The following is a 26,512-nucleotide window of genomic DNA, read 5'->3' as shown; positions in this document are numbered from 1 at the left end:
TTTAATGTTATCCACGCGGGGTACCGATGTAACCGTTTTCAGCTTAGTCAGGCCTATTTAACACGTTGAATGCTATGGGGGTCACCGGTGACCTTCAACCGAGTCGAGATGCTATAGTTCGCTCAATTAAACGATGATTGTTTGAAAACATTTTTATATTGTAAATAATGCTGCCTAATGTAGAGATATTCAACTAAATCAACGTGCAATAATGATAATGCAATTCAATCAAATATTAATAACTGGGCATGCTGAATTTTAACACGTTGAATGCCATGACCCCCAATCAAATCGAATTACTATAGTTCACTCAGTTATACGATGATTATTTGAAGACATTTCTATATTACAAATAATGCTACCTAATGCAGTGATATTCAACTAAATCAAGTGCAATATTAATAATGCAATTCAACCGAACGATTCAATATTACACTTTCTCCATTTTGCATTCAACGTGTCAATCGATCGAAGATCAACGAAATAGATAATAAACGAAGATGAAAAGAAAGATAGATTCTCCCGAAACATCGATCGACCTTCTTCTATTGTTTCAAGATCCATAGGTTCAATTCCGACAAACGAGCGTTTCGTACTTCTTTCCGGCCACTTCTCAACCTTTCACGTGCGCATTGTCGTTCGATTTCAGAGAGGAAGGTGCTCCGGGACTGCTACATGTACCCCGCTCGCTGCAAGCTAAGCTTGACGGCGCGCGGTGCACGCGGCGACCAACGAATCTCTGTTATCTCGAGCACGTCGTCCAACACAACTTCTGGGATTGTCAGCGACCGGGTGCACAGCGAGGACGAGCCGGACACGGCGCCCGCTTCGACCGAGTGTCTGCCGCGCCTCACCGAAACCACTTCGCACGCAGCTGTCCAGTGCGGTGTCGTAAACGGTGCCAACGCGGACGTTGAGGACCGTTCGCTGCCGTCGTCGCCGGTTTCCACCGTGGACGGTAAGCACGGCCGTTCGATTGTTCTTCATGTACACGGAAATTGCTACCGGCTACAAGCTAAAAGCGACGGGTTTCGGTCTTCCGAGGTCTCGTGACAGATGTCGCAATGCATCGAGAAGCGAGGGAGGCTGAAAACCGTCGTCTGTAGTATGCATCTTGGACGAGAATGCTAGCGGGACGGCATAGGGGCAAGAGGAGTCTTTCACCAGGTGTTTCGTTTATAGGTTAGATTAGTTGTAACTGTCGGCATTGACGATGAGACAGGAACAGGTGGAAACTAATCGATCAGGCCCGAATTCCTGTCGTTAGCTTTCTTCTCCGAGACGCATGACACGTGCTCCAACGTGGGCAGGGAAGGGTACGTTTACGGCAGAGCTGCGATACTCGATCAGAGCTGGAACTAAAGCGTAGAAGTAGGTGGATTCGTGTCGTGACGGGAGCGTTCACGTTGAGACGACGCAGAGATGTGTTCAGTGATTGACCAACGATGCGGATGTGATGCGTAACATTTACGTTCGCGTAGCTTTTTCGTACAGCACTTCGCGAGGCGTGATGGTAATGATAATTCTCCTTCGGATTCAGCAGCTCCACTATAAACGCACCGGAAAAAGAATTCTCTTAGCTAGAACGTAACTCTTTTAGCTTCTATCGTAACTTCGCTGTGAACGTACCCTAATCGTCCCTATCGCGACGCGCTTCTGGAACATCTTAATCTACTATTTTTTTGAACAATGATTTGACTGATCGTGAACATTCGTTATTTGAATACAATGAAGATGTATCGCTGAATGATGGTACTCGAAATTATTAAATCCACCCGTTTATGCGAAGTACGTGACATTATTATCGCGATTATAATTTCAAATTTGGAACAGCTGGACGCGCGGGGTTTATCGATCGATATTATTGGAAGTTATCATTTGTATATAACTCAAATTACAAACTGTACAATGTTGCCATTAAATATATTAAAGCATTTACATCTATAACTGATAAAAGATACAATAAAATACATGTATGATCTATCTCTTTTTCGATTGAAATTATTTTGAGTTACCGCCGATGTCAGCGAGAAAAAGCTTGAAGTGCAAAGGGTTAATAATCTTTGTATCACTATCATCAATTCAATATTATAATAATTCCACTGGGAACGCGTGTACGAATATTAAAATGGAAGAAAGACGTTACAGAGATTCATGATAAACGGGCTAGCCGATGACCCTGCTGTAATCAGTTCACGTGGAATCACGAAGAAAGTGATTTCAGGGGGTGAATTCGAAATGTTGCAAAAAGAAAACACGGGTATAATTTTCAGAAGTAGACGGCGCGGACAGCACACCCACGACTGCTACATTGAGATTAGCGTCGAGCGCGGCGACAGCGGCTGAGGGATCCCAATGTAGCAGCAGCTGCAGCACGGTCGTGGTCGTGAATGCACCTGCCGGTGGACCGCCGCGTATGCGGCGCACTTCGGCAACGTCCAGTCTAGAGCTGGGCTACTCTCATACGGCACAGAATTCAGCGGTTTCATCGGAAACCGCTAGCTTTCCTGGCGCCATTTACGACAGGTGCAAGAAGGGCGGCAAGTACGCAGGTGAGATTTGGTTTTCCATGCACGACACGGTATACATTCTCACGAGAATCTTGGTATCGAGTAAATTCCCCTGACGTTAACTTCCCGCGAACGATCGTTGTCTAAGGGTACGTTTACAGCAGAGCTGCGATGAGAGGGAAGCATAGGATCACATGCTTTCCTTTCCTAATCCAGTTTGTACAAGCAATTCGTTCCGTAAGAGTCGAATGCGTGCAGCAATTGCAATACAGCAAGATTCGCATTCACAGCGTATCGCGATATACTCCGTGTAGTTTGAAGATAATTACAATCCTTCTGCCTCGGCAACTTTCAGCAGCTCCGCTATGAACGTAAAGAAAGAAGTCGCTCCGATCAACAGCAATTTCTATCGCAGCTCCGCTGTGTACCTGGATGGGAAACTCAGCAACCGTCATGATTTCAGGTACAGACATAGCGAGTGAAACCAGCGGAGTGTACACCTTGAGGAGCAGCGAGATGCAGGACGAGAGAATAGGGGATCTATACTCGCCGACGGGCGACGCGAACGAGTCCTCCGCTGCAAGCGACGTCTGCGCCTTGAGCTCCGTCCAATCGACGACCGACGAGGCCTCGGTCACGTCCGGTTTCTACACCATCCACAGCGGCCTCAGGTCCGAGACCAGCGACGTTTACACAGAGGACGTTGGCACGGAGGATCACGAACCGATTTACAGCGTATGCAAAGGCGACGAGGACGTCTCGAACGTGGTGTCCGCAATGACCGCGGTCACTCTGGACCAGCAGCTCGAGGATTCCAGATCTCGCAGCAATAGCATACTGAGCGCGGGTAGCTTTAGAGGTGACGGTAGCGATCCCTCTAGTGTGGGACCCTTGCTGTCGGCCGACGAACTGTCGGACCTGATCGTCGGACGCTACCCGCCTCGCAAGACGATCAGCAACTCGATGGACTCCGACTGCGACTACGTTACCATGCCTCCGCCGCCGCCGCCACCCAGGACGGACAGCGACAGACAGCTACCCCCGCCGCCTCCCTACCCGGTGAGCATGGAGTACGCGACCTTGAACACGTCCAGGTCCAAGATCCCGGATATAGATAGGGAACCACCGCCTCCGCCGCCGTACAATGCGACCCGAGGCGAGTTCGTGCCTCTACCGCCTAGGAGGACCGATCCACCACCGCCACCACCTTACACCTCGCCCAGGGAAAGGATTCAAATTCCACCGCCGACGCCTCCAAGAAACGACGCCGTGATACCGAGGGAACCACCGCCGCCCCCACCGTATCCCGAGGTGTCCGAGGTCACCCGGCAAGAAGCGATTTCCACTCTCTACCCGACCGTGAGCGAGGAAGTCGTGTCGAGGGTGACGTCCACGAAGATCCAGACCAGCCTCGTGAACAGCAAGGCGAACGTTGGCCTGGCGGTGTCGAAGGTCGCCCAATCGGTGAACGATGTGATCGCGATCGCGCCAAAACCGCCGCCCAGGATTCAACCGCCCACTTATCCCGGTGACAAGATGAAACCCACCCCAGTTCACGCGCCAGTCGCAGCTCTGGTCGTCGGTCCGAACAACTACCTGGACGTGCACGCCTCGCGAGGCGGTCCAGTTCTGTTGCCCTATTTGACGCCTCCTCCACCGCCGCCACCGCCGCCGCCGCCCATGGTTCATCCCAGACAACCACCGCCGCCTCCGCCCAGCCTGGCCACCGTCTACACCAGCCAGGTGGCTAGGTCCCAAATCGAACAGTATAAGCAACAGCTTTACTCCGACGTCGACTACGTGATGTTCCCGCTGAAAGATCCGGCCGTGTCCAAGCAGGAGTACATCGACGCGAAGCAGGGCTCGCTGCTCGCCGCGATGGCCGCGTACCCTCCGCCGCCTTATCCTTCGTTCAACAACAAGTCCCTGGTGATGTACCGCAGCACCCCGTACCTTCCCGGTTCTTCGTTCTCGTCGCCCTCGAAATACGCTTCGAACCAGAATCTCAGCAGCAGCGACACCAGCTCTAACAACTACCTGCCGCACAACAACCTGAGCAGCCATTACGCGGCCAGCACCAGCTCGCTGTACAGCGGGGCCACCTGCTCGTCGGCGGGCAGCCAGAGTCTCAGACGCGAGCCGCCCGCGCCGGCTCATCCTCATACGCTGCACGCGTTCTCACGAACCAGGAGCGACGAGAACATCTTGAAGTGCTTCGACTCGCCCTCCAGCATTAAGCTGCAGTCGTTGCCGCAGCTGAAGCACCGTAGGCTGCCGCCACCTCCACCGCCGCCACCCTACGAAATACAGGTACGATGAATTTACTAAAATAATTTCGAACTGGACGTCTAGATCCTGGGATTGTTCATGTTAAAAAATCCAGTTCTATCCAGATCTTTGTGAATCTTGAAACGTGTTCCATCAACCTCTCCACTGATTCTTCTGTCTTCGAGAATCTATCAAAGGAAGAACGGTTATTCACACTCCGCGTCTTTTCAGAATCTCGAGAAGAACCAACCGCTCCCATCGGCCTCTTCCTCGTCTTCGTCGCCGAAGAAAACCCCGAAATCAAGCGCCACTGCCACGGAGGAACACGAAGAGGGGAAAGAGGACGGTATGCTGGACATACGGACGCTGCGGGAGAAGAGCCGCAACCTGGACCTACCATTGATATCGGCGTTGTGCAACGACCGATACCTGCTGAAGCAGACGAAGGCGTTCGTGATGCCGAAGCACCCGACCGAGGCGGCGTCCTCGACGTCGACGAAGAACGCGGCGAGGAGCAGCAACGGTGGTACGTCAAGCAGGAACAAGTATCCGGTGAGCGGGCTGTCGACCACGCAAATCACGAAACCGCCCAGGAAATCATCGACCAGCACTCACAAACACCCCGCCGAGGTGAAGGGCAACGCTTACAAGATCACCAACGCGGCCACCGTGTCGCCCGCTAAAAAGGAGCCAACCAGGGCGTCGCATTCGTAACACGAACCGTGCCCGTGGGCGGGGATGCCCTTGGAAAATTCTGGAATTTCTATACCTCGACGGAAGTACATTCCAACACGCCCATAACGATTCCACGATGAAGGTTCCCTCGTCTTTTGTTTGTCGCGCGACAGGCAGCGACGTAACCGAACATCCCGATAGCGTAGTCGGGACGGGAAACGAATCGACTCTTCGAATCGCCCGCCATTCGTTTCCGGTGGGCGGAGTCAGCGATGGGACTGAACTTCAAGCGAGTTCCAACGAAATTTTAATCGTGAAATTTTCTTTCTTTCCTTTTTTTTTTGTCTAATTGTAAGTTACAGATCTGTTCTCGTTTACGCATTGTATTGTCATGTAGTGTACAGGGGGCCTTGAAGCAAGTGTCCTTGATGATTAGCGACACGACGGTGTCCGAAACGACGACAGGGAGAATGAAAAATCGTGCCTTAGATACTATCCTCATGAAAGAAAATGCTCGTGTATTTCGTAATCGAATATTCTACGGCCTTGAACGCTGTATGTTACATGTACATGTAAGTTTATCACGACCATCTTTGTCGGGTTATTTTAACGAAACATCGCATGGAAGGGAATAATCTCTCGTTCGATAGGGACAGCTCGACGAAGCAGTTACTTTAAAGTACAAAAAAAAGAGAGAGAGAGAGAGAGAGAGAGAGAGAGAGAGAGAGAGAGACCGATCGAATTGCGTCGATTCAGATTGTGCGAGCGGTGAAATTTTGTAAATCGATTGTAACAGCCCACGGTAAAGCTTACCTGTCCAGCATCGAAGTCGATTCCTTCGTCGATCCGACTATAAGTACTTAAATGCCGTTTCTTTTTTTTTTGTTCGTTTTCTGTTTAAAGACCGTGCTTCTTCAACTCAGGGTGCCATTTTATCATTTACAATAACTTCCACTCGTCGCGTACACACGGTGAAGCCCGGGCGACAGCGGGGATGCGTCTCGCCTCGATGACGTATCGGACGCGACGCGCGAACCATTCATACTGCTAATTAAGGAGAAACAATGGCGTTTATTATATTGTTCTTATTCCTCGTCTATCACGATCTCCTCTGATACTCCCGAACGTTTTCCCATTTTCTCCCGTAGCAGAAACACGAAGCAACATTCAACTGTCCTGTTAGCCCTCCTCCTTTGACCTTCCATTTTTTTGCTCAAACAAGCGGTTAGCGTAATCGGTACAAATGATTAAAGAAAGAAAAGGAAAAAAAAACGAAAAACATGGACGAACGCGAAACTCGGAGACAATTGGAACGCGGACAACCCTATCCGAGCGTCGGCGGCAAAAGAGCGATCCTTAAGCGCGCTTGTGACGTGTTTTGTAAGAACGACGATTCTTCTAGGCGCTAATTAAACTCAAGGTATTTTTTTATACAATGATAGATGGCGGGTACGACTATCGTAACTAGAGACATAGCACGTTTCGATGTTCACGGAAGTAATATTTATTACCATCCAAGTTTTTTTTCTCTCTTTGTACTTTCTTCTTTTTTTTTTTTAACATCCCTCAATCAAGTGCTCGCTTTATGATACTTCATTTTTTTTTATCGAGGCGTTCTTTGCGCGCGCGCGTGTACGTAACTGTAAGTGTAGTTTCGCCGATCGCTGAAACGTCCCTGGACAATCCGTGAAGCCATTCGAGCGTTAGGCGTTTCGCGGAGAATGCGACAATCGACTGGCACGTCGGCCGAAAGTAAATTTCCCGCGAGATCTGATTGACGGGGACCGCATCTTATGCAGGGACGCGCGAAACGATTTACAGAAAGGACCGCGTGACAACGTGAGCATTAATCATAGATCATAGTGTAATGGGTAATAATTTAGCCATAACGTTGACTTGATGTTAATTAATACTAGATATTAATAATTGCAACACGAACCATGTCTGTACATAGTATTGCGTGAAATTATAGGACTTGTTGTAGTCGGAAACCTCATGTATGTACCACGCGCCACCTCAGCTACGAATAATAAACTTTTTTTTTATAATGAAATCGATCACGGAGAACTGTTTAATATCTAAGGTTCCATAGATAGACAATATTTTCTTTATTCGTTAAAACACCATCTTTTAATAAAAATTCAGTATTCCCTTTTATTTAATCAACAGTTGAATAACGTTATTACATGTTTCTTAAATTGAATATGCTATTGTGCTATCTGAATCTTGATAAAAAAAAGCGATACATAAATGGAGTCTGGGGAAACGTATGAGTTAAGAAACCTTGAAAATTCCCCGACTCTCTTGCCAACATTATGTCGAACATGTACAGGTTGTCCTCAAAGAGAAAAGTCACTAGGATGAATCCGACGAAACAGGTCCACCAAATATAGATTCATACATGTTCTTCGAAAAATTATCATTAACCCTTTGCAGATGAAGATTCTCTGAAATATACAAAATCCTCAATAGATGAAGCTAAATTGTATATCGATTACTTGAATAATAGAAAAATAGTAAACTACGTGCTGATCTCTTGCTATTCGAGTAATTAACACTATTTCTACTGAAGTTTTAACTTAAAATTATTCTCTCAGTTTAATAATTTCTCCCCAATTGAATTTTGGACATTTCCTGTATTTCATTTTACAATCGTCATTGGAAAAGGCGAGAAGTCAATTCAGAATGTACGACTAAATTCAGAAAATAATTTTAATATAAAATTTCAGGTGCCATTTGACACCTTCGGTAGAAATATTGTTAAATCACTTGCTTACGACTTAGTCTTCCAAATATGAAAATTCCATCTCGCCGAAATGTCGACATTCGCAAAGGGTTGATCCTCGCGTCTATATTTCACTGTAGAAAGTCATTAAAAATATAGAAACCTGAAAATATTTCCGAAATAAGTTCAAAATATTCCATACTCCTAATTCAAATATCCCGCTGTCCATTCAATTTAGAATACGTATTTTAAGTCTATGCCATCTGGCAAGTGGTTCACCGTGTTCTCAAAAGATGGTGCTGACAGTTCATCTCCGTAGTGCAAACAGACAAATATACACTCAACTTTCACTCGAGATACATTCTTGGCTTAATGGGTCTTTGCCTTGAAATAAAGTAACGGGAATCATCTCGAGCGAATGATTTCCCGACGAGATTTATCATGGAGGAAGTTTCCAACTGAGAGTGACGGTAAAGATTCAGTGGCAGGATTCAGACAACTGTAAAGGTCCAATTGTTATCGGTAGAAAATAGTAGAAGCCATCAGAATCAAAGTAAACCGCATTACCTTGATCGATACTGCACAACTGTGCGAGGAATGCGTGTAACAGAGCGTGCATAAATATTTGTACCTATTCGCTTGCACTTCAGTTGGCAAGACGCTTCGGTACGGTGTTCACGCGAGACGGTTTTCGTGCCACGTGCCGTTCGCGAACGATTCGATCGCGCTTGTTACAATTGTAAACAACGTTACATAGCGACACCGAACGCCGGAGTGACGTGAACGTCTTCCCATTAATTACCCCATTTTACATCGGTGAGACACATTTTAATTTCGACCTCTCCCCTTTTTTTTTTTATCGATACCGTGGAATCGAGAGGAAGTTCTCACTGTGAAATTCTGTAACGATCGATTCGATGTTTAGAATCGAAATTTTTGAATTATTTGAAATTTATACAGAGACAGTTTACGTTTGAATCGTTGAGTTTAATTACAGAATTACGCGTTTACGTAACTGTCGAGTGATTTGTTAACCCTTTCAGCATTTGATCGTGTGCTTGACATGAATGAATAGTAGAATTTCAGTGAGATTTAACCCTTTGCACTCGAAAGTTTTTCGATGGAAATATTCTTCGATGAGATACAGACGAGCTTTGAAACTAATTAATGAGAAAATATATATAAATTAAGAAGCAGAGTTATTTTGTTTCAATATTCAACCCTTTGCACTCGAAAATTTTTCACTAGAAATATTCAATATTCTTTGATGAGACACCGGCGAGCTTTGAAAATAATTAATGAGAAAATATATATAAATTAAGAAGGAAAGTTATTTTATTTCAATATTCCGTATATTCGTACGTCATACAAAGCTTAACCCTTTGCGCTCGAAAGTTTTTCAATGGAGATATTCAACATTTTCTGACAAGATACAGGCGATATTATTTGAAATTAATTTAACGATAATTCATAGATAAATTAAGCAACAAAGTTTTTAAATATTTCACGTAGCAATGCAAAGTTTAATTTGAAATATTAAATATTCAACTTAATTTCATTGTATCGAATCTAGTGGTAACTGAGAGTCACCCTCGAGTGCAAAGGGTTAAATCACTAAATTCGCCCAGTGGCAAATAGAAAATCCGTACACAGATAAGAATTTATATTAACCCTTTAATATTAACACAGTAAAATTATAAAATTTAAAATTCAATATTAAATTTTGTGCAAGGTGTCAACACGTGAAACACAAGAATAAAATAGTTCTGTCTCTTAATCTATGCAAGATTTCTCTTTACGCTAATTGCAATAATGTCGTCGATATTTCATCAGGAAATAACGAGTATCTATGATATATGAAATATTATCGAGTGCAAAGGGTTAATCAAATTCGAGACGTACAGCAGGTGATTATGCTTTATTTATATCCCCTTACCCCCGACACTGCGTTCTGACTATTGTACGACTGTTCTGAATATTGTATAAATCGATAGTACAACTGTATATGTTCCGTGCTAATGTTCAAGTTACAGATAAACGGTTTCGTGTATCGGTGTCGTAACTATACCAGATTTATTCGGTTCTGATCAATTAATGGCTGACGTAAATTAGGATTTTACATGCGTCCGTTTTAACCCTTTGCACTCGACAATATTTTTCATTATGTTCAATTATTTTCCGACGAAATATTAACAATATTATTTGCAACTTACATAAAGAAACATCTTGCATCAATTATGGGCAGAATTGTTTTATTTCTGTTTCATGTGTGGATACTTTATTCGATATTGTATATTGAATTGTTCATTTTATCATTTTGTTCTATTAAATGGCGACTGAGAGTCGCCTTTTCAGTGTAAAGGGTTAACACGTTCACGTGTACCACCGGTGGCTCACAGTAAGATATCACATTAGACAGTGTGTACCATTGATGGCTCATTAGACGGTGTGTAGCATGAAATCAGTGGCTCGTCGAATGGTTTGTTAATTAGAAAACATTGCCATATAGTTGAGAATTAATTTACTTATCGATCATTTCAATATTTTTATCAATTTTGAGAATTCAGTCGCGAAATGGGAAAGAGTGGAAATTACAGCGCCGGTGTGAACGCGTTAAACGAAACAAAGACGTATCGGTGGATACACAGTTACGATACGGTACGAGGAATTTTCTATGAATCAGAGAATGTGGCCTTTACCAGTTACATCGTATAAAATATATTATCAAGACCGCGGAACACAGCCATGACTTTATCGCATATTTTAATTGAAGTGTATTTGTTAAACGGTTTATCAAAGGTCCATTGAATTTATTTTATTATTCGCTATAAATATGCTGGCCTTCTGCATTGGATTCGAATCTGTAAAAACGTGAACTTGCATAAGCATCTGCAATTTAACCATGAAGCCAACGTTGTCGTTGTTTATTTGAAAACACATTTTTCTCTTACTTGGAATTCTACGATATCGTGAATATTAACCCTTTGCACTCGAGAGGTGACTCTCAGCCTTGATTTGATACAGCAAAACTGTAAAGTTGAATATTTAGTATTTCGAATGAAACTTTGTATTGCTATAGGAAATATTTACATGAAACAGATTTGTCCCTTATTTTATCTACGAATTACCGTTAAATTAGTTTCAAACAATGTCCTCTGTATCTCGTCGAAAAATGTTAAATATCTCCGGTGAAAGACTTGCGAGTGCAAAGGGTTAAATTAGAATAATAGAACAATAGATTAGTTTTTCAAAAATTAAAGACGACTGTCTATATTATCACCCGATTTCAAACATTATGGATCACTTTATTAGGAATGCCTCTTATATAGAGTGATTCAATAAGAAGCAATTGTTGCAGAAATTTTCTCGTCTCACATTCTGTGTAAAAGATTTCATTTAATTAAAAGATCGTACGGGATAAATGGTTTCCATGAATTTCTCTTTTAGTTGCATGTTTTGTGAGTTGAATTGGTGACTCATTAAGGTCGCCGTTGTAAAAACAAACGTAATTTATTAGGTCACGGATAAAAAAAGAGATTAATTGAGATTGCCTGCCGTTGTCCGCCAGTTTGTAAATAACATACACAAATAAATACTCCGCAGTTCCTCTATTTAAGAAAGAAAAGAACGAGAATATCTTTCCACAGGTTTCCCATCTATGTCGCCAAGATTCCTCTGGAGATGTGATAAAAGGACATAGAGTGAAAGCGGCATTTAAATAACCTTGAACGGTCAATTAATTTCATTATGACATAGCGAATCCCCTCCGTTTGTTCTCGAGCTAGTCAACTTCTAACGAAATCTCCGGAACGTTTCGTTCATAGAACGAGTGGGGTCCTGGGATTCAAAAACGCTGCCAATACGTCTATAATTCGAATGATCGTTATCGAATCGTTAAACACAGTGCGATTCGTTTGTTTATTCATCCGCTGGATAATGCATGGATATAAATACAAGATAACAGAAATAGACTGACGAATGTGGAGCAGTCAGAAGCACAGTAAACAAAAGGAAAAAGAATAAACGGTAACATAAGTAGAAAAACCTTTGAAGTAAACACATTTGGCTATCGAAAGACATTCATTATTTCCAGTCGCTTCTCTTGTTTCGGAGTTAAAAGTGTAACAGTTGAACCTCGAATAAGAAATTATGTTAAACTGACTTTTCTGAATTTTTTTTATAAAACTTCTGTGTATTAAGATTTCAATTGGCATATATTTCAGTATAAGTAATTGACTTTAACGATTTCTTACAGAAGCATCTTTACTTTTTCAATAATTTTGACAGAAGAAATCAGGTGTCATTTTGACACATCTTGTACTTCCAGTGTTAAATTCTCGAACGTTAAATCTATCGGTTTCAAAGATTTCTCTCACAATGTTGGGGGATTCTCAAATATTAAAATCTGAACGATCGAATCTTTCCCCGTTTTACAATTGAAACAGTCAGTCGGTAGCCTCGAACGTTCCTGTTGGCGTGACACAGGAGCACCGTTTGATAGCGATTCGTTTATATATAATCGGCAAATAATATGTATGTCTACAAGGAAATCAGGTGTGCGTCATTAAATGTAAACGCATGTTTATCTAGACAGTCGTCTGTGGAGCGGTGCGTTGACTTATCCTCCACTCAAAACCCCGAGCCACATTGTAAATCCATCTGCTGATAACGGTTCAAAGAAAAAGAAAACGATGCGCAGACGGTAGCTGGGTAGCTTGGTTTAGAGATAAATATCGTTTGATATCATCATTAACGGGGGTGCGATACGATCGTCTCTCTAATGTAAGTAAATACCGTTCTCTCGAGGATCTCAGGCATCCAATTTTGTTTAGACTGCCGAAGATAAGGGAGGCAAACTTTCCTCGAACGTCGGCAAATAGGGTTTAAAATAACAGAAATTAATATTGCAAAGTATTTTTAAACTTGTCACCTTGTTAGAATTTATAATACCGTTGAAGTGAATTATTCCCGTTCCATTCTCTATAACATTTAACCACCTAATGATACAAATGAAGAGCTGAATACTCATGAGGAAAGTGGCGAGGACAGTTCACATTATCCTATATATCAACTTATCTACATTCAAATGAGTTCTATCTTCGTAAGAATCATAGAAATAGAGTTTGATTTGCATTCTAAATGACAGTAACATAACGTGCACGTCGGTTGTTCAATGCTACTTACCGAATTAATTATCTAGCTAGTGGATACTGTGTAACAGTCACCCATTAGAAGCATCTATTGATTGTATACTAATTTTAATAATACTCGCTCGATTTCTTCTTCTGAATGAAATTATCTTCCTCTTGTCTTCTAACTCGCGAAACAGCGAATTTCTTTGTACTGAATTTTAATTCATCAGCAGAATCTTCGATTTGCATAAACACCCGCAGCCTATTTTTCACGTTTGGTCGTGCGCTGGCAATTAGCGTCGCCGGAAGTATCAGTCCTACTCGGCGTTTCAAATGCACGCGTTAAACGCGCTGTAAATCAATCGGCGCCCGGCGATAAAGCTAATAAGCATGTTGCGGGCCACAATGGAATATGCCGCTTCAAACTCAATTGAAATGCGAGACGCGCGCGTACGCTGTTCGCTTATTGACGGAAGGTCACACATACACGGAGCGCTCCAATTTTCCATTTCTTCGATTCGTTTGAAACGATCCCCATAGAAATTACAACAAATATTCGAGCGATATCACAAAGTTGTCGATGTTTCGCGCGTAGAACTATACGTTGTTACACGTGTACGCACACTTCACCGAAATCAGACTACGAAAGATAAAAGCAGCGTGCATGCTCCAGAATTCTCTGTACTCGAATGATTTATTTATTTCCTAGAAACAGAAGTGTATCAGCGCGTTAACGCTAGAACTACCGACCACCTAAACGGTCTTTTTAAAATGTCTTTATAAAAAGCTGAAAGCGTGAATCTATTAAGATTTCAATTGGCTCGTATTTCAGTTTAGGTATTACTTAATCAGCTTCTTTAGTCGTTTCTCAAAGTATTCGTACCTTTCCAGTGATCCCAAAGGAAAAATCAAGGAATGGGTCATTTTGACCCATCTGGTAGTTCCAGCGTTGAACGCACGTGTATCGTGACGCGTAATTGTTCCCTGTCATTCGGTGAATTGTTTCTCGGTCTGACGTTCGAACGGTAATTCAATTAAATTCTATTAAAGTCGTCGGTTCGCTGTGTTTTTGGCAGTGGTCCGTGTCGTGCACGCTCGAACGGCAGCTGTACCGACGGCAGAAGGCCTGATTCTCGTTCGGTGGCAACGTTGACATCAGGGAGAGAAACGCTAACACCCAGCCGGCCCCACATGTTGCTCCGACAGTGTATATGCGCACGGATCAAAATACTTTGAAATTAGAACTCCATAAATCAGACTTGATTAAGGTGACAAATATTCCACGCGTGATTAATTTAGAAGCTCTTCCCCGATCAAACAGACGGCTACAGTAGATTCCGTTTAATATTAAAGCGTTAAGGACAGCTCCTCGGGTCTAGTGATCCGAAGACTGCTCCGAAGTCGGCATCAGTGGCTCGCGATAGTGTTCATCGTCTACCGAAGACGCTCAAGTGTTACGAGGTAATCAGAAGCGTACGAGGGCTGCTCCTGAAATCGTAGCAGGCCGGACAAACAGTGAATCTACGTGTAAAAATAAGTTGAACGCGTAGAATAGAATTTTCTCATAAGGCGCTCCATTCGCGAGATAATCGAACTCGAAGGTTTATCCAGCACGAATTCGTTTTTGAGAGAATTGGAAATGGTAAGTCGTAAACGGACATATTAGCGACATTCCAATTGAACAGTATGAAAAAGCAGTATTCTATATTCCGTGTTTATTATATTATTGAACGTTAAATCTGTCAGTTTTAAAGATTTCGCTAAGTATTACTAAATCGACTTCTTTAACGATTTCTCACAGAAGCATCTCTACTTTTTCAATAATTATAACAGAAGAAATCAGGTGTCATTTTGACACATCTTGTACTTCCAGTGTTAAATTCTCGAACGTTAAATCTATCAGTTCCTAAGATTTCAATTGGCTTATATTTATAGATATTATAGATATTGGAAATGGGTGATTAAATAATGAAACGGTATATATTTTACAGTGTGACTTTATTCTAACGGCTTTGAAAAACCCGTCTAGCTCTTTCAAGTTCTCGAATACGAATGACACAGAACACCCAAAAGTAAATTGGGGTCCGCTTTTCTTTACAAGATCGTTTATGGGTTTGCCCGAAGGAGAGCCTCTTGACTTGGCGTGACAAAATACAGACACATCTGGCTGCCTTTCTATCGCCTTTGTTTAGACTGAAGATATATGAACGTCGGGTATTTTTGCTTTTGCTGAGCTAGCATTAGTAATAATTCAGCAATAGACATGTGTATAGTATACCTTGTTACGTTACTCGGTTCATTAGCGTAGCTAGTTTTGGCACGTTGAACTTTGCAATTTTGCAAAGAGATTATTATTCATTATGTACAGTAAATGGCTACCAGTGCGATTATAGTTAACACATTGGGTACCGGTACATTATTCGACGTGTTAAAATTCAGTGTGTCCGTAAGAGTTATTCTCGAGATTAAATTGTTAACGTTCGAATCGTTAGAATTCGAGATTTTTATCTCACGTGAGTACACGGTATTGTTCTTCGGTAGCGAAGAAACAACGCACGGTAATTCACTCCAAGCGAGGATCTAGCCTCGAGACTAGCACTCGAAGGAACGATGTTAAAAATTAACGAACATCGGCCTCGATCGGAAACCAACAATTTCTTCCGCATAATCATACACGTTCCGATGATCGTTTATTCGAGGAATAATGGAAAAGCTATCAAAACACGGTCAAGTGCGCGCACGTGCCGTGACTCATTTAGTTGCGGTTCTCTGGTTTTGTTTCTATCGGATCACGATTCATCGATAAAATAGTATTCGTGGCATGCAAAGTGCAGTTAGAATTTGTTCATAAAGACAGTAGCGAATTAACGTTTCGAAAAATCAAGAAATGAGATATAGGTATAACTAATTATGGAACTTGGTGTGCCATAATAATCGTCGGAAATTCGAAGTGCCTCCATGATGCAACACTATCATCCCAAGCAATTAGAAACTAATAATCGCTTACTTTAGAGTTGATATCACTTCTGCTATCTCTATTTTTCTTGGAAGGTAGACATAAGTTTCTATATAAACAGGTCGAGTCTAATTTACCAGTGATAAAGATTGTCTTACATCTAATGTTACTTCCGAGGAGTACGCACGTGTTTCTTTGAATATCGGCGATCGTTTCGATGAGTTTCATTCCGCGGAGGCTAGGCATTCTCAGTTTCACTTTCTTTTAGCTCATTCTCATTCATCCAAGACCACTGGAAGAAGAATTAACGTTTCCTGATTTTATTCTCATCAGATTAATGTTTCCTTAACTTCAGCGTCCAAAATTGCTCGAATTGTTCATTCGCTTTATCCTGTTACCAATTACAGCTTACGTATAAATTCGTAAATACCGTTAATGAATATTATTAATTAATATTGCAAGAATGACAATTACTAAATCTTCGTGGTATTAAGTAACACCGAACAGTCCGACTATAATATCGAACGATCTTCGGCAAACGATCAAAGATTATTTCCGAGGAACGTTCTCCGTTGTTCATAATAATGCAACTTGTTCGCAGAACAATGGGATACGCAACATAGATATGCCTTCCTAAACTCTTTGAGATGACCGAGGACTGCCGGCTTCGCCAGAATGGACAAAAATCAGAGGACGGAAGTGAAGAATCCGCGGCAGAATGCCAACGTTCTGTCGATAATATCGTTCTCGTAAGAGTATAAAAGTTTCGACTTCGTTTCAACGTATCTCGCTTCGCGAAAGAATGAAGATGCGAACCAATGACGTCAGATGTTACTTCGCACTGATTTGTTTATCCGCGTCAGTCGCGCGAGATGCGTCGATTACACTGTGGAACGCGACGTTTGTTTTGTAATAACCATTAGGTGCGCTGCATAGACCCGGACACCGGTCACTTCTTATATATAATGTTTAATTGTTTCATAAATATTCATAATAATTATGAGAAAGCTTTTGAAACGTCTGCAGAATCCAATGGTCCACAGCAAATCCGTAGAAATGTAACAGAAGTGCGTACAAAGTACGCGCATCTATACTTTTTTAAACCTCGATCATCATTTACAAACATTTAATGACACCCAATATTCGAAATTTTTATAGCTACATATTCTGGCAACTCTCCCCTATCTTTTACGACAAATTTTAACTGCCTATCGTTTTTAGTTCTCACGTAACACTTGGTTCTCCGAAAAATTCGACCGTTTTTACGAAAACCCATTTCCTTCGAAAACTGGACGTGACCTTAGGAATTTCGTGTTCGGATTCGTATTCAGGGCAAGGAACTCTATAAGAACCACCTAGTGATCATTGCAAGACAGAAAAAAAAGTTCAAATTTGTTTCACAGTGTTATCGTCGTCAACGATGAGCTTCGTAATGGTTTCCTTCTTAATCGTTCTTTTAACGGGCAGGTGGATATTGAAGCTGTTCGTTGTCGGTTACAAGCGGGAGTTAGATGAGAGCGATCTCTACTCTCCGTTAGAGGAAGACAAGAGCAGCTATTTAGGGCAGCGCATCGTGAAAAATTGGGAGGAAGAGGCGAAACGATGCGAGAAGAGAAAGGACGGCTCGAAGCCGAGCTTGTACAGAGTACTCTACAACTGCTTCGGCGGCTTAGTCATGTACGCCGGATTGTGGGTGTTTTTTATAGAATTTGTTATACGGTACGGTAACATTCAATGAATTCCATATAACTCGGTTATTTAATAAATACACGAAATGCTGCTCGAAAAAATTAAAAAACCACGTTTGAATTAGGCAAATCGAAAAGGGACGGACCACTCTTTTAACCCTTTGCGCTCGGAAGTATTTCGTTAGAAACACTTAACATTTTCTAACTAGACAAAGATGATATTTTTTGAAATTAACTCGAAGAGAAATCACAGGTACATTGAGAAACAAAGTATTTTTATCCCAATATTTCACGCGTCGGTGCATTATACACGGTTCAATGTCAAATATCAAATTTTATAATTTTACTGCATCACAGATAAATTAAGCGACGAAGGTATTTCATTTAAATATTTCCTATAGCAGTACGAAGTTTAATTTAAAATACTAAATATTTAAGTTAAATGCATACGAGAATAATAGAAGAATAGGGCTACGCGCAAGATTCAATGAAACAATTGAAAATATAGATACTTGAATCGACATTATCCTCGAGTGAATGACTTACTAAGCTTCGTTTCATCTCATCGCTACATTCGAATCTTTTTGCATCTTTCTATTATCAATACGAAGCATCAGGTCATTTCAGTTTCCCACCCTTTAACAGAATCTCTCCGCACGAGGAGTTAATGACACACGACAGAAGGGACATCTGAGAAATCGAAGATTCGTTCTATAAAAACCATGCTGTCCTCGTGTTCTCGGTTCTTGGAACCCGTTACGAAACACCAGCGATCAGAGAGTCCGTGTATCGTCCATAGAACAGTTTCGTAGTTAAGGGGTTAACTGGTGGTACAATGTTGACGCGTCATTAATCATAGTAACACGATCCACTTATCTCTGCAAAAAAGTATCAATAATACGTCTTTATTGTGCGCGTCCTGTCGTTTTCAGTACAGATGCACGAAAGTCACGAGGATCTCTTATATTTCTGACCGCAGAATCCATTTATCATGACGAGTAGGTAATAGTTACACGAAAAGATCGTATCGCGTGACTCGTTTCCAATAAGAGACGCAGGGGAAATTCGTTTAACAATTCTTTCGAGCAGAATGTGCTTTTCTCCGAGCGACGTACAGGGTGACTCAATAGGCATACTGTTCTAACGTTTGTCTGATATCAGAGCGACATTCCATGCAATTTCGTTCGATGTCAAATATAAAAATGATGGATTTAACCGACGCGAAACGCATGGAAATTATTGTTTCTCGGATACAGTTCACTTTATCTTTTTGACGTAACCTATTGCCTCAGTCTGTGCGGGAAAACCGAACGAAACGTCGCGTCCACGTAATTATGATTTATTTTAGAATCGCTCAACCGTTCCTGCTAGCTAGATTATTGCGATACTTCTCCGGGAATAAAAGAGAATGGAGCCAGGACATGTACTATTACGTGCCAGCGTTCTGTCTGTTGCCACTCGTCGACGCAATAATCCTCCATTGGTCCCTCCAGGCGTTGATGCACGTGGGGATGAAAATCAGGGTGGCTTGCTGCACTCTGATCTACAGGAAGATCCTGAAACTGTCCAATTCCGTCCTCGAGAACGAAACATCCGCTGGACAAGTAACAAAGGGATTAATCGAATTATTAGGTAACCAAAAAGTTCGAACGGTTGGAGCGAGAGAGGAAAACGAAAATCGTGGGAACTTCCTTGGTTATCTAATACTGGCCGACGTGCTCGGATTGTATGACTTACTCGTCGCCGGTGTTGCAGATGGTGAACTTCCTGAGCAACGACGTCAACAGGCTCAATTATTTTGTATTCGGCATTCATTACTTATGGATCGGACCGATCCAGATGATTCTGATCACGTATCTGATATTCCGGGAGATCGGATTCGGCGCCATTACTGGGATGATAGCGTTTATACTGGGCATACCGTTGCAGAGTAAGTTAATTCTCTTCTCTTCTCTCTCCTTTTTCCACTGTTCGTTTCTGTAGGAATTGCAGCTTGAAGTTTCACGGCAATTCGATTTCAGAACGTTGAAGGTTAATAGTTCCGATCGTATTGAATCGAGACAAATGATTTTTCTTAACCCCTTGCCTTATAACAACGTGCTAGACTCGTGGTGAAGATTTTTAACATAAATTACTCATAATTAATAAATTACTCAAACATAATTACTCAGTTCATACGAATTCGAAGTAAAATATTATTCTTCTGTAATCAATTATTATATTTAGGAAACACAGGCATAACGTATAATTTTTCTCTTTCTCCAAGAAATGATTAATGAAGTAATCGTATCGATCAGAGTTGGGAAAGAAATCATAGGGCAAGGAGTTAATGGAGTGTTATTCGTACCGAAGGAAGAATTAATATCATTAATTAAATTTAGTGGTAATGAAGCGAGTAATAATTTGAAACAGTGTCTGCGAATATTTTCTATCGTTAGTTGTGATTCGTTCTTTATGTACTTTGGGTTTCTATTCAATAAATTATTTACGTGTAATATCACTACATTTCATACTCTTTTTGTATACTTCTTTTAGTGTATTTTGGACGGAAAGTGTTGCGTTTGACTGATGGCTCAGCGAAGAAAACCGACGATAGGCTAAGTTTGATGAATCAGATCATCGCTGGGGTGGAAGTGATCAAGATGTACGTTTGGGAGGTCCCGTATTCTCTCCTCGTGGAAAAAGCCAGGCGGTGAGAGATACTATATGTAAAATTCCTTTATTCGAATTCTCATTCGAATTATTTTCAATGGTTATACGTTACCATTAAACTGCCAAACGTCCTACATTTACAGTGTATGTTCATTTACTTCGAATGTTCATAAAACAGAAGTTTCCATGGAATCTTATAGAATTTTACTTTCAATTTAACCGAGACCATCGACAAAGAATATTGAATTTTATTTCATGCCAGTTTCTTTTAACCCTTTGCACTCGAGAGGTGACTCACCCATCACTTGATTTCATACAGTGAAACTATAAAATTTGATATTTAACATTGTACCCTGTATAACTCATCAATTTGAAGAATATTGAAATAAAATAGCTTCGTTCCTCAATATACGTATGACTCCTTTCCGACTTAGTCTCACAAAATGTATTTATCTCATCAGAAAGTGTTAAAATATTTCTAGTGAAAAACTTCCGCGTGCAAAGGGTTAGTATCATTGTGAAAATGAATATTCGTATTACAATGATCATACGACGATTCCAATTTGAAATTGACGAGAGACAATATTTGAAGTCCCTGGAAAAATTTAATGTGCCTTCAGGAAAGAGGTGGATGTGATCAAAAAATACTCCATCATCGAGCAGTTCGGTTTAACGTTCGACGCCTATGTCCCTCGAGTCGGCTTATTCATAACGATATTGACGTACGTCTTAAGCGGCCACAGCATCGATGTCGAGAAAGTATTCATGACAACAGCGTTTTACGCTATTTTACGAAGCTCGATGACCATTGGCTTCGCCTTGAGTAAGTTGTTTCATTGAGTATGTTTGCTCGAAATGATCCCTAGAAAGACTAGACCTCGAAATCCAGCAATATCATTCACGCATGAAACTAATTTCTATTAATACATCTTCGATATAAATCATTTTTCTTCAGACATTCACCTAAGATGTGAAATGTTTTTAATGACCGATACCCAAGATCACCTTCCCTTAGTCTTTCGAGGGTTAATATTTACCTCTTCGATCACGTGAGATTGTTGACACATTCCCGACCGTTGATACAATATTACGCCGCATGCTTTTAACCGATGGAAAGTTCCCGCCGCGAGGAGCCAAGTGGAATCAATTTACCGTTCGTAATTGATTAAACAGGAAGAAACCTAAAAATCGAAGTTCTTGAATGTTTTGATTGATTGCAAAACGCTGGCAAAGTCTGATGAATGATTAAATATCAGTATATATTAGTAAAGACAAGAGAATAGTATTTACTTATGTGTTTACATTCTACCTGTATTTATACATTTTCCGTTGTAAATACATTTAATCATAATTATTAAATAAATTTAATGAATTATAAGTATTCATTTGCTAGTATATCTCGAAAGTTAGTAGATTTCGGCAGTTCTTTCAGTCGGTGGAAACGCGAGCTCCCAAAAATCTCGTCAGAGAAAAATCTAGTAACTTACACCGTTCCCACGATAAATGATTCCCTTAGGTGTCCACCAATTAGCCGAGGCAATAGTGTCCATCAGACGTCTCGAGAAATTCATGATGCACCCGGAACGATCGGTGCCCCAGGAGCGACCGAACGAAATGGCCTCGCAATCCATGCCGGTCTACCTGAAGAACGTCACCGCCAGATGGGACGAATTCCGCGAGTACACGCTGCAGAACGTTAATCTGTCGATCAAGGCAGGTGACTTCATAGTTGTGATAGGCCAGATAGGTTCCGGAAAGAGCAGCCTGTTGCAGGCGATCCTGCGCGAGTTGCCTCTGGAGGAAGGTGTCCTGGAGGTCCATGGGAAGATCAGTTTCGCGGACCAGCAATCTTGGCTTTTCGCGTCCTCCGTGAAACAGAACATTCTGTTCGATCAGCCGATGAACGAGGCGCGGTACAACGAGGTGATCCGCGTCTGCCAGTTGACCAAAGACTTGGAGAGTCTATCGCACGGCGACAGGACCATGGTAGGCGAAAGGGGGATCAATTTAAGCGGCGGTCAACGCGCCAGGATCAATCTCGCGCGAGCCGTCTACGCGGACGCCGACATTTACCTTTTAGACGATCCCCTATCCGCGGTGGATCCGCACGTGGGCAGCCGCATCGTGCAGGACTGCATAAGCGGTTACCTAAGTAACAAAACCCGGATCCTGATCACCCACCAGATACAGTATCTGAAGTCGGCCGATCAAATAATCGTGATGAGCAACGGGAGGATAGCGGCCAAGGGCAGCTTCGAGGAGCTTCAGAATACGAATCTGGATATCATGAAGATCTTCCAGGACGTCGAAGAGAGTAAAGAGGCGAAAGAGCCGGAGGAGAGGAAGGAGAAGAAACTGGTTGAGAACGCGAAGGAAGAGGCCGACGCGGTCCGGTCCGAGGAGCCAATCGAAGTGGCCGAGACCAGGACCGTGGGCAAGATTTCCGGCCGCGTGTTGTTGGCTTATCTGAAAGCGAGCAAGAGCGTTCTCCTGGTCGTCGCGATGGTCGCGTTTTTCGTGATGAGCCAGGGGATGGCGAGCGGCAGCGATTACATGCTCGCTTATTGGGTGAACGCCGAGGTAGCGTCGTTCGTCTCGACCGAGAATGGTACGATGGATTTTCAATGGAGTGATCCACTGCCTCGTCACGGTCTTATTTATCTTTACAGTGGGCTGACCATGGGTATCGTCGTCGCCTATATGTTGCAAACGTTCGTGTACTACGCGGTTTGCATGCGGGCATCGAAAAACTTGCATGCGGCGATGTTCCGCAGCATCGTGCGGGCCGCGATGTACTTTTATAATACGAACCCCGTCGGACGGATATTGAACAGGTATTTAAAGAGGATTGTAGCGCGCGAACGGGGCCGGCTTCGAGCGACAAGATGGCGGGCACGCGCGACGCGAACTCGAGGATGTTCACGGCGGAGTTGCGAGATAAGTTGAAACGCTCGATTCGACAGGTTTTATTCGATTACTGAAATTACGCTTCCGGAGGAAACTGGGAAATGCATTCGTGCATTCGTACGGACACAAATCGCTCCTGTGATTTCTATATGGATGTAGGAATGTGTGTTAGATTGAAATTGAGATTGAATTGTCGAAGCTGGCCTCGCGCGAAGATATGTCATTTCGTGCACTGAGAAAATTTCAACGTTAACGGGATCAATTCTTAATCAAGGTTCTCCATAGATATTGGTATCATCGACAAAAGACTGCCGTTCACTATGTTCGACGTTATAGTAATGTCCTTAACATTCGTGGGCGCTATAGTGATCGTCGCCAGCGTCAGTTTCTGGCTGCTGATACCAACTTTCATCCTTATCACCATTTTGTATTACATGCGAGTAGTGTACATTACAACCAGTCGCGCCGTTAAACGTCTGGAGGGCGTCAGTAAGTGTCATTTTATTACATTAAACATTGCATTTAGCGTTGACACGTTTGTAGCCGTGGCTGTCCGTTAAGATAATCTCATGCGCGGACTCGATGATTGGATAAAATCCAATTATGCCCGTGAAAATTGCATTGTACCACGAAAAAGATATCAAATAGTTTCTTTGATGCGTCTTAACCACTTACAGTCTTAGGTCAAAAGTTTCTCGGACAAAATCAAATACATACAAAATAAATTCCAATTCAACTGGTTAAATGAATCAGACTAAAGAGTATCAGTATCCTACGAAAAAACATCATTTCTATTCTATTCTATTCTACGAGGTTCCAGCGACACTGCGTCGAACGTGTTAACGACAAACGACAGAAGCTCCGATCAATGACGACACCTTCTAGAGCGTAACGTTAAAAATTCATTGAACCTTCCTCGAATTTTCCAGCACGATCGCCAGTGTTCGACCACGTGGGCGCCACGCTGCAGGGCCTGACGACGATCAGAGCGTTCAAAGCCGAGGCCTCGGTGACAAGGGACTTCGACAACCACCAGGACCTCCATTCATCCGCCTGGTTTATATTCATCTCCATCTCGCGCGCGTTCGGCCTCTACATCGAAACGCTCTGCATGGTCTATATAGCGCTGATCACGATCATATTCCTAGTATTCGATGACCTGGCAGTCGCGGGCGATATCGGCCTGGTTATCACGCAAATCACCTCGATCATCGGGATCCTGCAGTGGGGTATGCGGCAGACGGCCGAGCTCGAGAACATGATGACCTCCATAGAGCGAGTCTTGGAGTACAGCAATCTCGAGGAGGAACCTTTCCTCGACAGCAACGAGGACCAAAAGCCACCCGAGAAGTGGCCCACGAAGGGGCTGGTGCAGTTCAAGGACGTGAAGCTGAAGTACGGACCGAAAAGTGCGTATGTTCTCAAGAACATCAACTTCACGATCATGCCGAAGGAGAAGGTCGGCGTGATCGGCAGGACCGGCGCCGGCAAGTCGTCCCTGATCAGCGCGCTCTTCCGGTTAGCGTACATCGAGGGTGAGATCACCATAGACGACATAGCGACCCATACGGTCGCGCTGCGCGATTTCCGCTCGAAGATCAGCATCATTCCGCAGACACCGGTGCTGTTCGCCGGCAGTTTGCGCCGGAATCTGGACCCCTTCGACGAGTACACGGACACCGTTCTCTGGGAGGCCCTCGAGGAGGTCGAACTGAAAGAGACCATCTCCGAAATGGCCGCCGGCCTGAACACGAAGGTGGCCGAGGAGGGCTCGAACTTCAGCGTTGGCCAGCGTCAATTATTGTGCCTTGTCCGCGCGTTGATCAGGAACAACAAGATCATGGTGCTCGACGAAGCCACCGCCAACGTTGACCCGCAAACGGATTCCTTGATCCAGCAGACGGTCAGGAAGAAATTTATGGACTGCACCGTCTTCACCATAGCGCACAGGCTGAACACCGTCATGGACAGCGATAAGATCATTGTGATGGACCAGGGTAGCCTAGTTGTAAGTGGATTTCTCGAGTACTCCGTGATTTCCGTGCGAAAGAGCGCAGAGAATGTAAATTTAAGATTCTCGAAATTTGAACACGGAATTTTGGAAGGTCTCGACATTTGACGTGTTGATTTTATTTAATTCTTTGTGAATTGAAGTCGCTATTTTTGTGCTCTTTATTGTCTGTGACAAAATACAGCAACAGTAGAACAGTATGCAAGGATATGTAAGTTACTATCTTGTGTGAGAGCAGTACATTCACTCTGCGAAGAATTTGTTATTCATTGATTTTATTTTTATTTTCTATTTGAGAGCTATCTGTAAGCTATCTGTACTTTATTTCGAAATTTTCTATTTTTCGTTTGTTCCGCGGAATAAGGAACTCGACTTCTGAGCTGAATTCGTTTCAGGAATTCGACCATCCCTACGTTTTGCTGCAAAAGAAGGGCTACTTTTATGATATGGTGCAGAAAACCGGTGCCGCGATGGCGAACAGTTTGACTGAGGTGGCGAAGAATGTGAGTAACACGTATCACGGTACACTAAGCGTGAAATTGCTTCGCAAGATAATTTAATGCACCATTTCTGTCGGTTTTCTAGTGTTTCTACAGGAAGAACGAGGCGGCGCCTTGATGATTGTCAATTCCAGCAGTAACTAAGGTGCAACGATATTTAAACTAAATTCTTTTTTATACGTTCAATTTGTATTTTTGTACGTAGGAACGACGGCTTTCGTTCTAAAGTTTCCTCGATTCCAAAAGCAGCCAAGAAAGTATGGTGCTCGTACGTTAAGATACTACCTATCAATAAGTTGATAACTAATTTAGGGAAATTTAGATAGCGTCAATTTTTTATAATCAGATCAGTATCACGCATATATTATACAATGAAAACTGTGTATGAAATCATGTGTTCCCTTAATAAAAGATCAATCGTATTGTCTTTAATCCTCACAACTGTGTACGGTATTCTTGTGAAAAAAGTTTAGGTATACTCAACGCCA

The 26,512-nt window shown here is 42.7% G+C and overlaps 2 protein-coding genes and 1 long non-coding RNA gene across 12 annotated transcripts in view; 2 read left to right on the top strand and 1 right to left on the bottom strand.

Moving 5' to 3' along the window:
• Window positions 1-7,506, top strand: part of LOC116429692 (protein expanded) — a 120,445-nt gene extending 112,939 nt beyond the window's left edge. For 2 of the 5 annotated variants that reach the window (XM_076371449.1, XM_076371447.1), the window contains 4 exons: window positions 650-958; window positions 2,274-2,552; window positions 2,974-4,820; window positions 5,010-7,506. In XM_076371449.1, coding sequence (XP_076227564.1) covers window positions 650-958; window positions 2,274-2,552; window positions 2,974-4,820; window positions 5,010-5,492 — 2,918 coding nt within the window. In that variant the 3' untranslated portion in view covers window positions 5,493-7,506. The remainder of the gene's footprint in view (window positions 1-649; window positions 959-2,273; window positions 2,553-2,973; window positions 4,821-5,009) is intronic. The other 3 variants (XM_076371451.1, XM_076371450.1, XM_076371452.1) reach the window with 3 other exon arrangements.
• Window positions 7,507-7,587: 81 nt separating this feature from the next.
• On the bottom strand, window positions 7,588-8,879 carry LOC116429657 (uncharacterized). 2 transcript variants are annotated; one of them, XR_004235539.2, is made up of 4 exons: window positions 8,746-8,879; window positions 8,458-8,677; window positions 8,231-8,341; window positions 7,588-7,900 (listed from the first exon to the last, which is right to left on the bottom strand). It is a non-coding gene; the product is annotated as an uncharacterized LOC116429657 (long non-coding RNA). The 2 variants fall into 2 exon arrangements; XR_004235538.2 differs by having other exon boundaries at window positions 8,231-8,677.
• On the top strand, window positions 8,518-26,459 carry LOC116429656 (putative multidrug resistance-associated protein lethal(2)03659). 5 transcript variants are annotated; one of them, XM_031982832.2, is made up of 12 exons: window positions 8,518-8,648; window positions 16,868-17,015; window positions 17,734-17,985; window positions 19,303-19,558; window positions 19,710-19,884; window positions 20,490-20,646; window positions 21,227-21,429; window positions 22,123-23,440; window positions 23,788-24,002; window positions 24,443-25,521; window positions 25,920-26,027; window positions 26,110-26,459. In XM_031982832.2, exons 2-12 carry the CDS (start codon window positions 16,942-16,944, stop codon window positions 26,140-26,142), a joined length of 3,870 nt encoding a protein of 1,289 aa, XP_031838692.1. In that variant the 5' UTR covers window positions 8,518-8,648; window positions 16,868-16,941; the 3' UTR covers window positions 26,143-26,459. The 5 variants fall into 5 exon arrangements, with proteins under 5 accessions (XP_031838692.1, XP_031838689.1, XP_031838690.1 ...); XM_031982829.2 differs by lacking the exon at window positions 8,518-8,648 and adding an exon at window positions 8,844-8,994; XM_031982830.2 differs by lacking the exon at window positions 8,518-8,648 and adding an exon at window positions 14,378-14,952.
• The last annotated feature ends 53 nt before the right edge of the window (window positions 26,460-26,512 follow it).

This window comes from Nomia melanderi, chromosome 10 (genome assembly GCF_051020985.1).
Source record: "Nomia melanderi isolate GNS246 chromosome 10, iyNomMela1, whole genome shotgun sequence".
In the NCBI taxonomy this organism is placed as follows: Eukaryota; Metazoa; Arthropoda; class Insecta; order Hymenoptera; family Halictidae; genus Nomia; species Nomia melanderi.
Note: the sequence above shows the minus strand (reverse complement) of the source record. Positions and strands in the feature narration are given on the sequence as shown.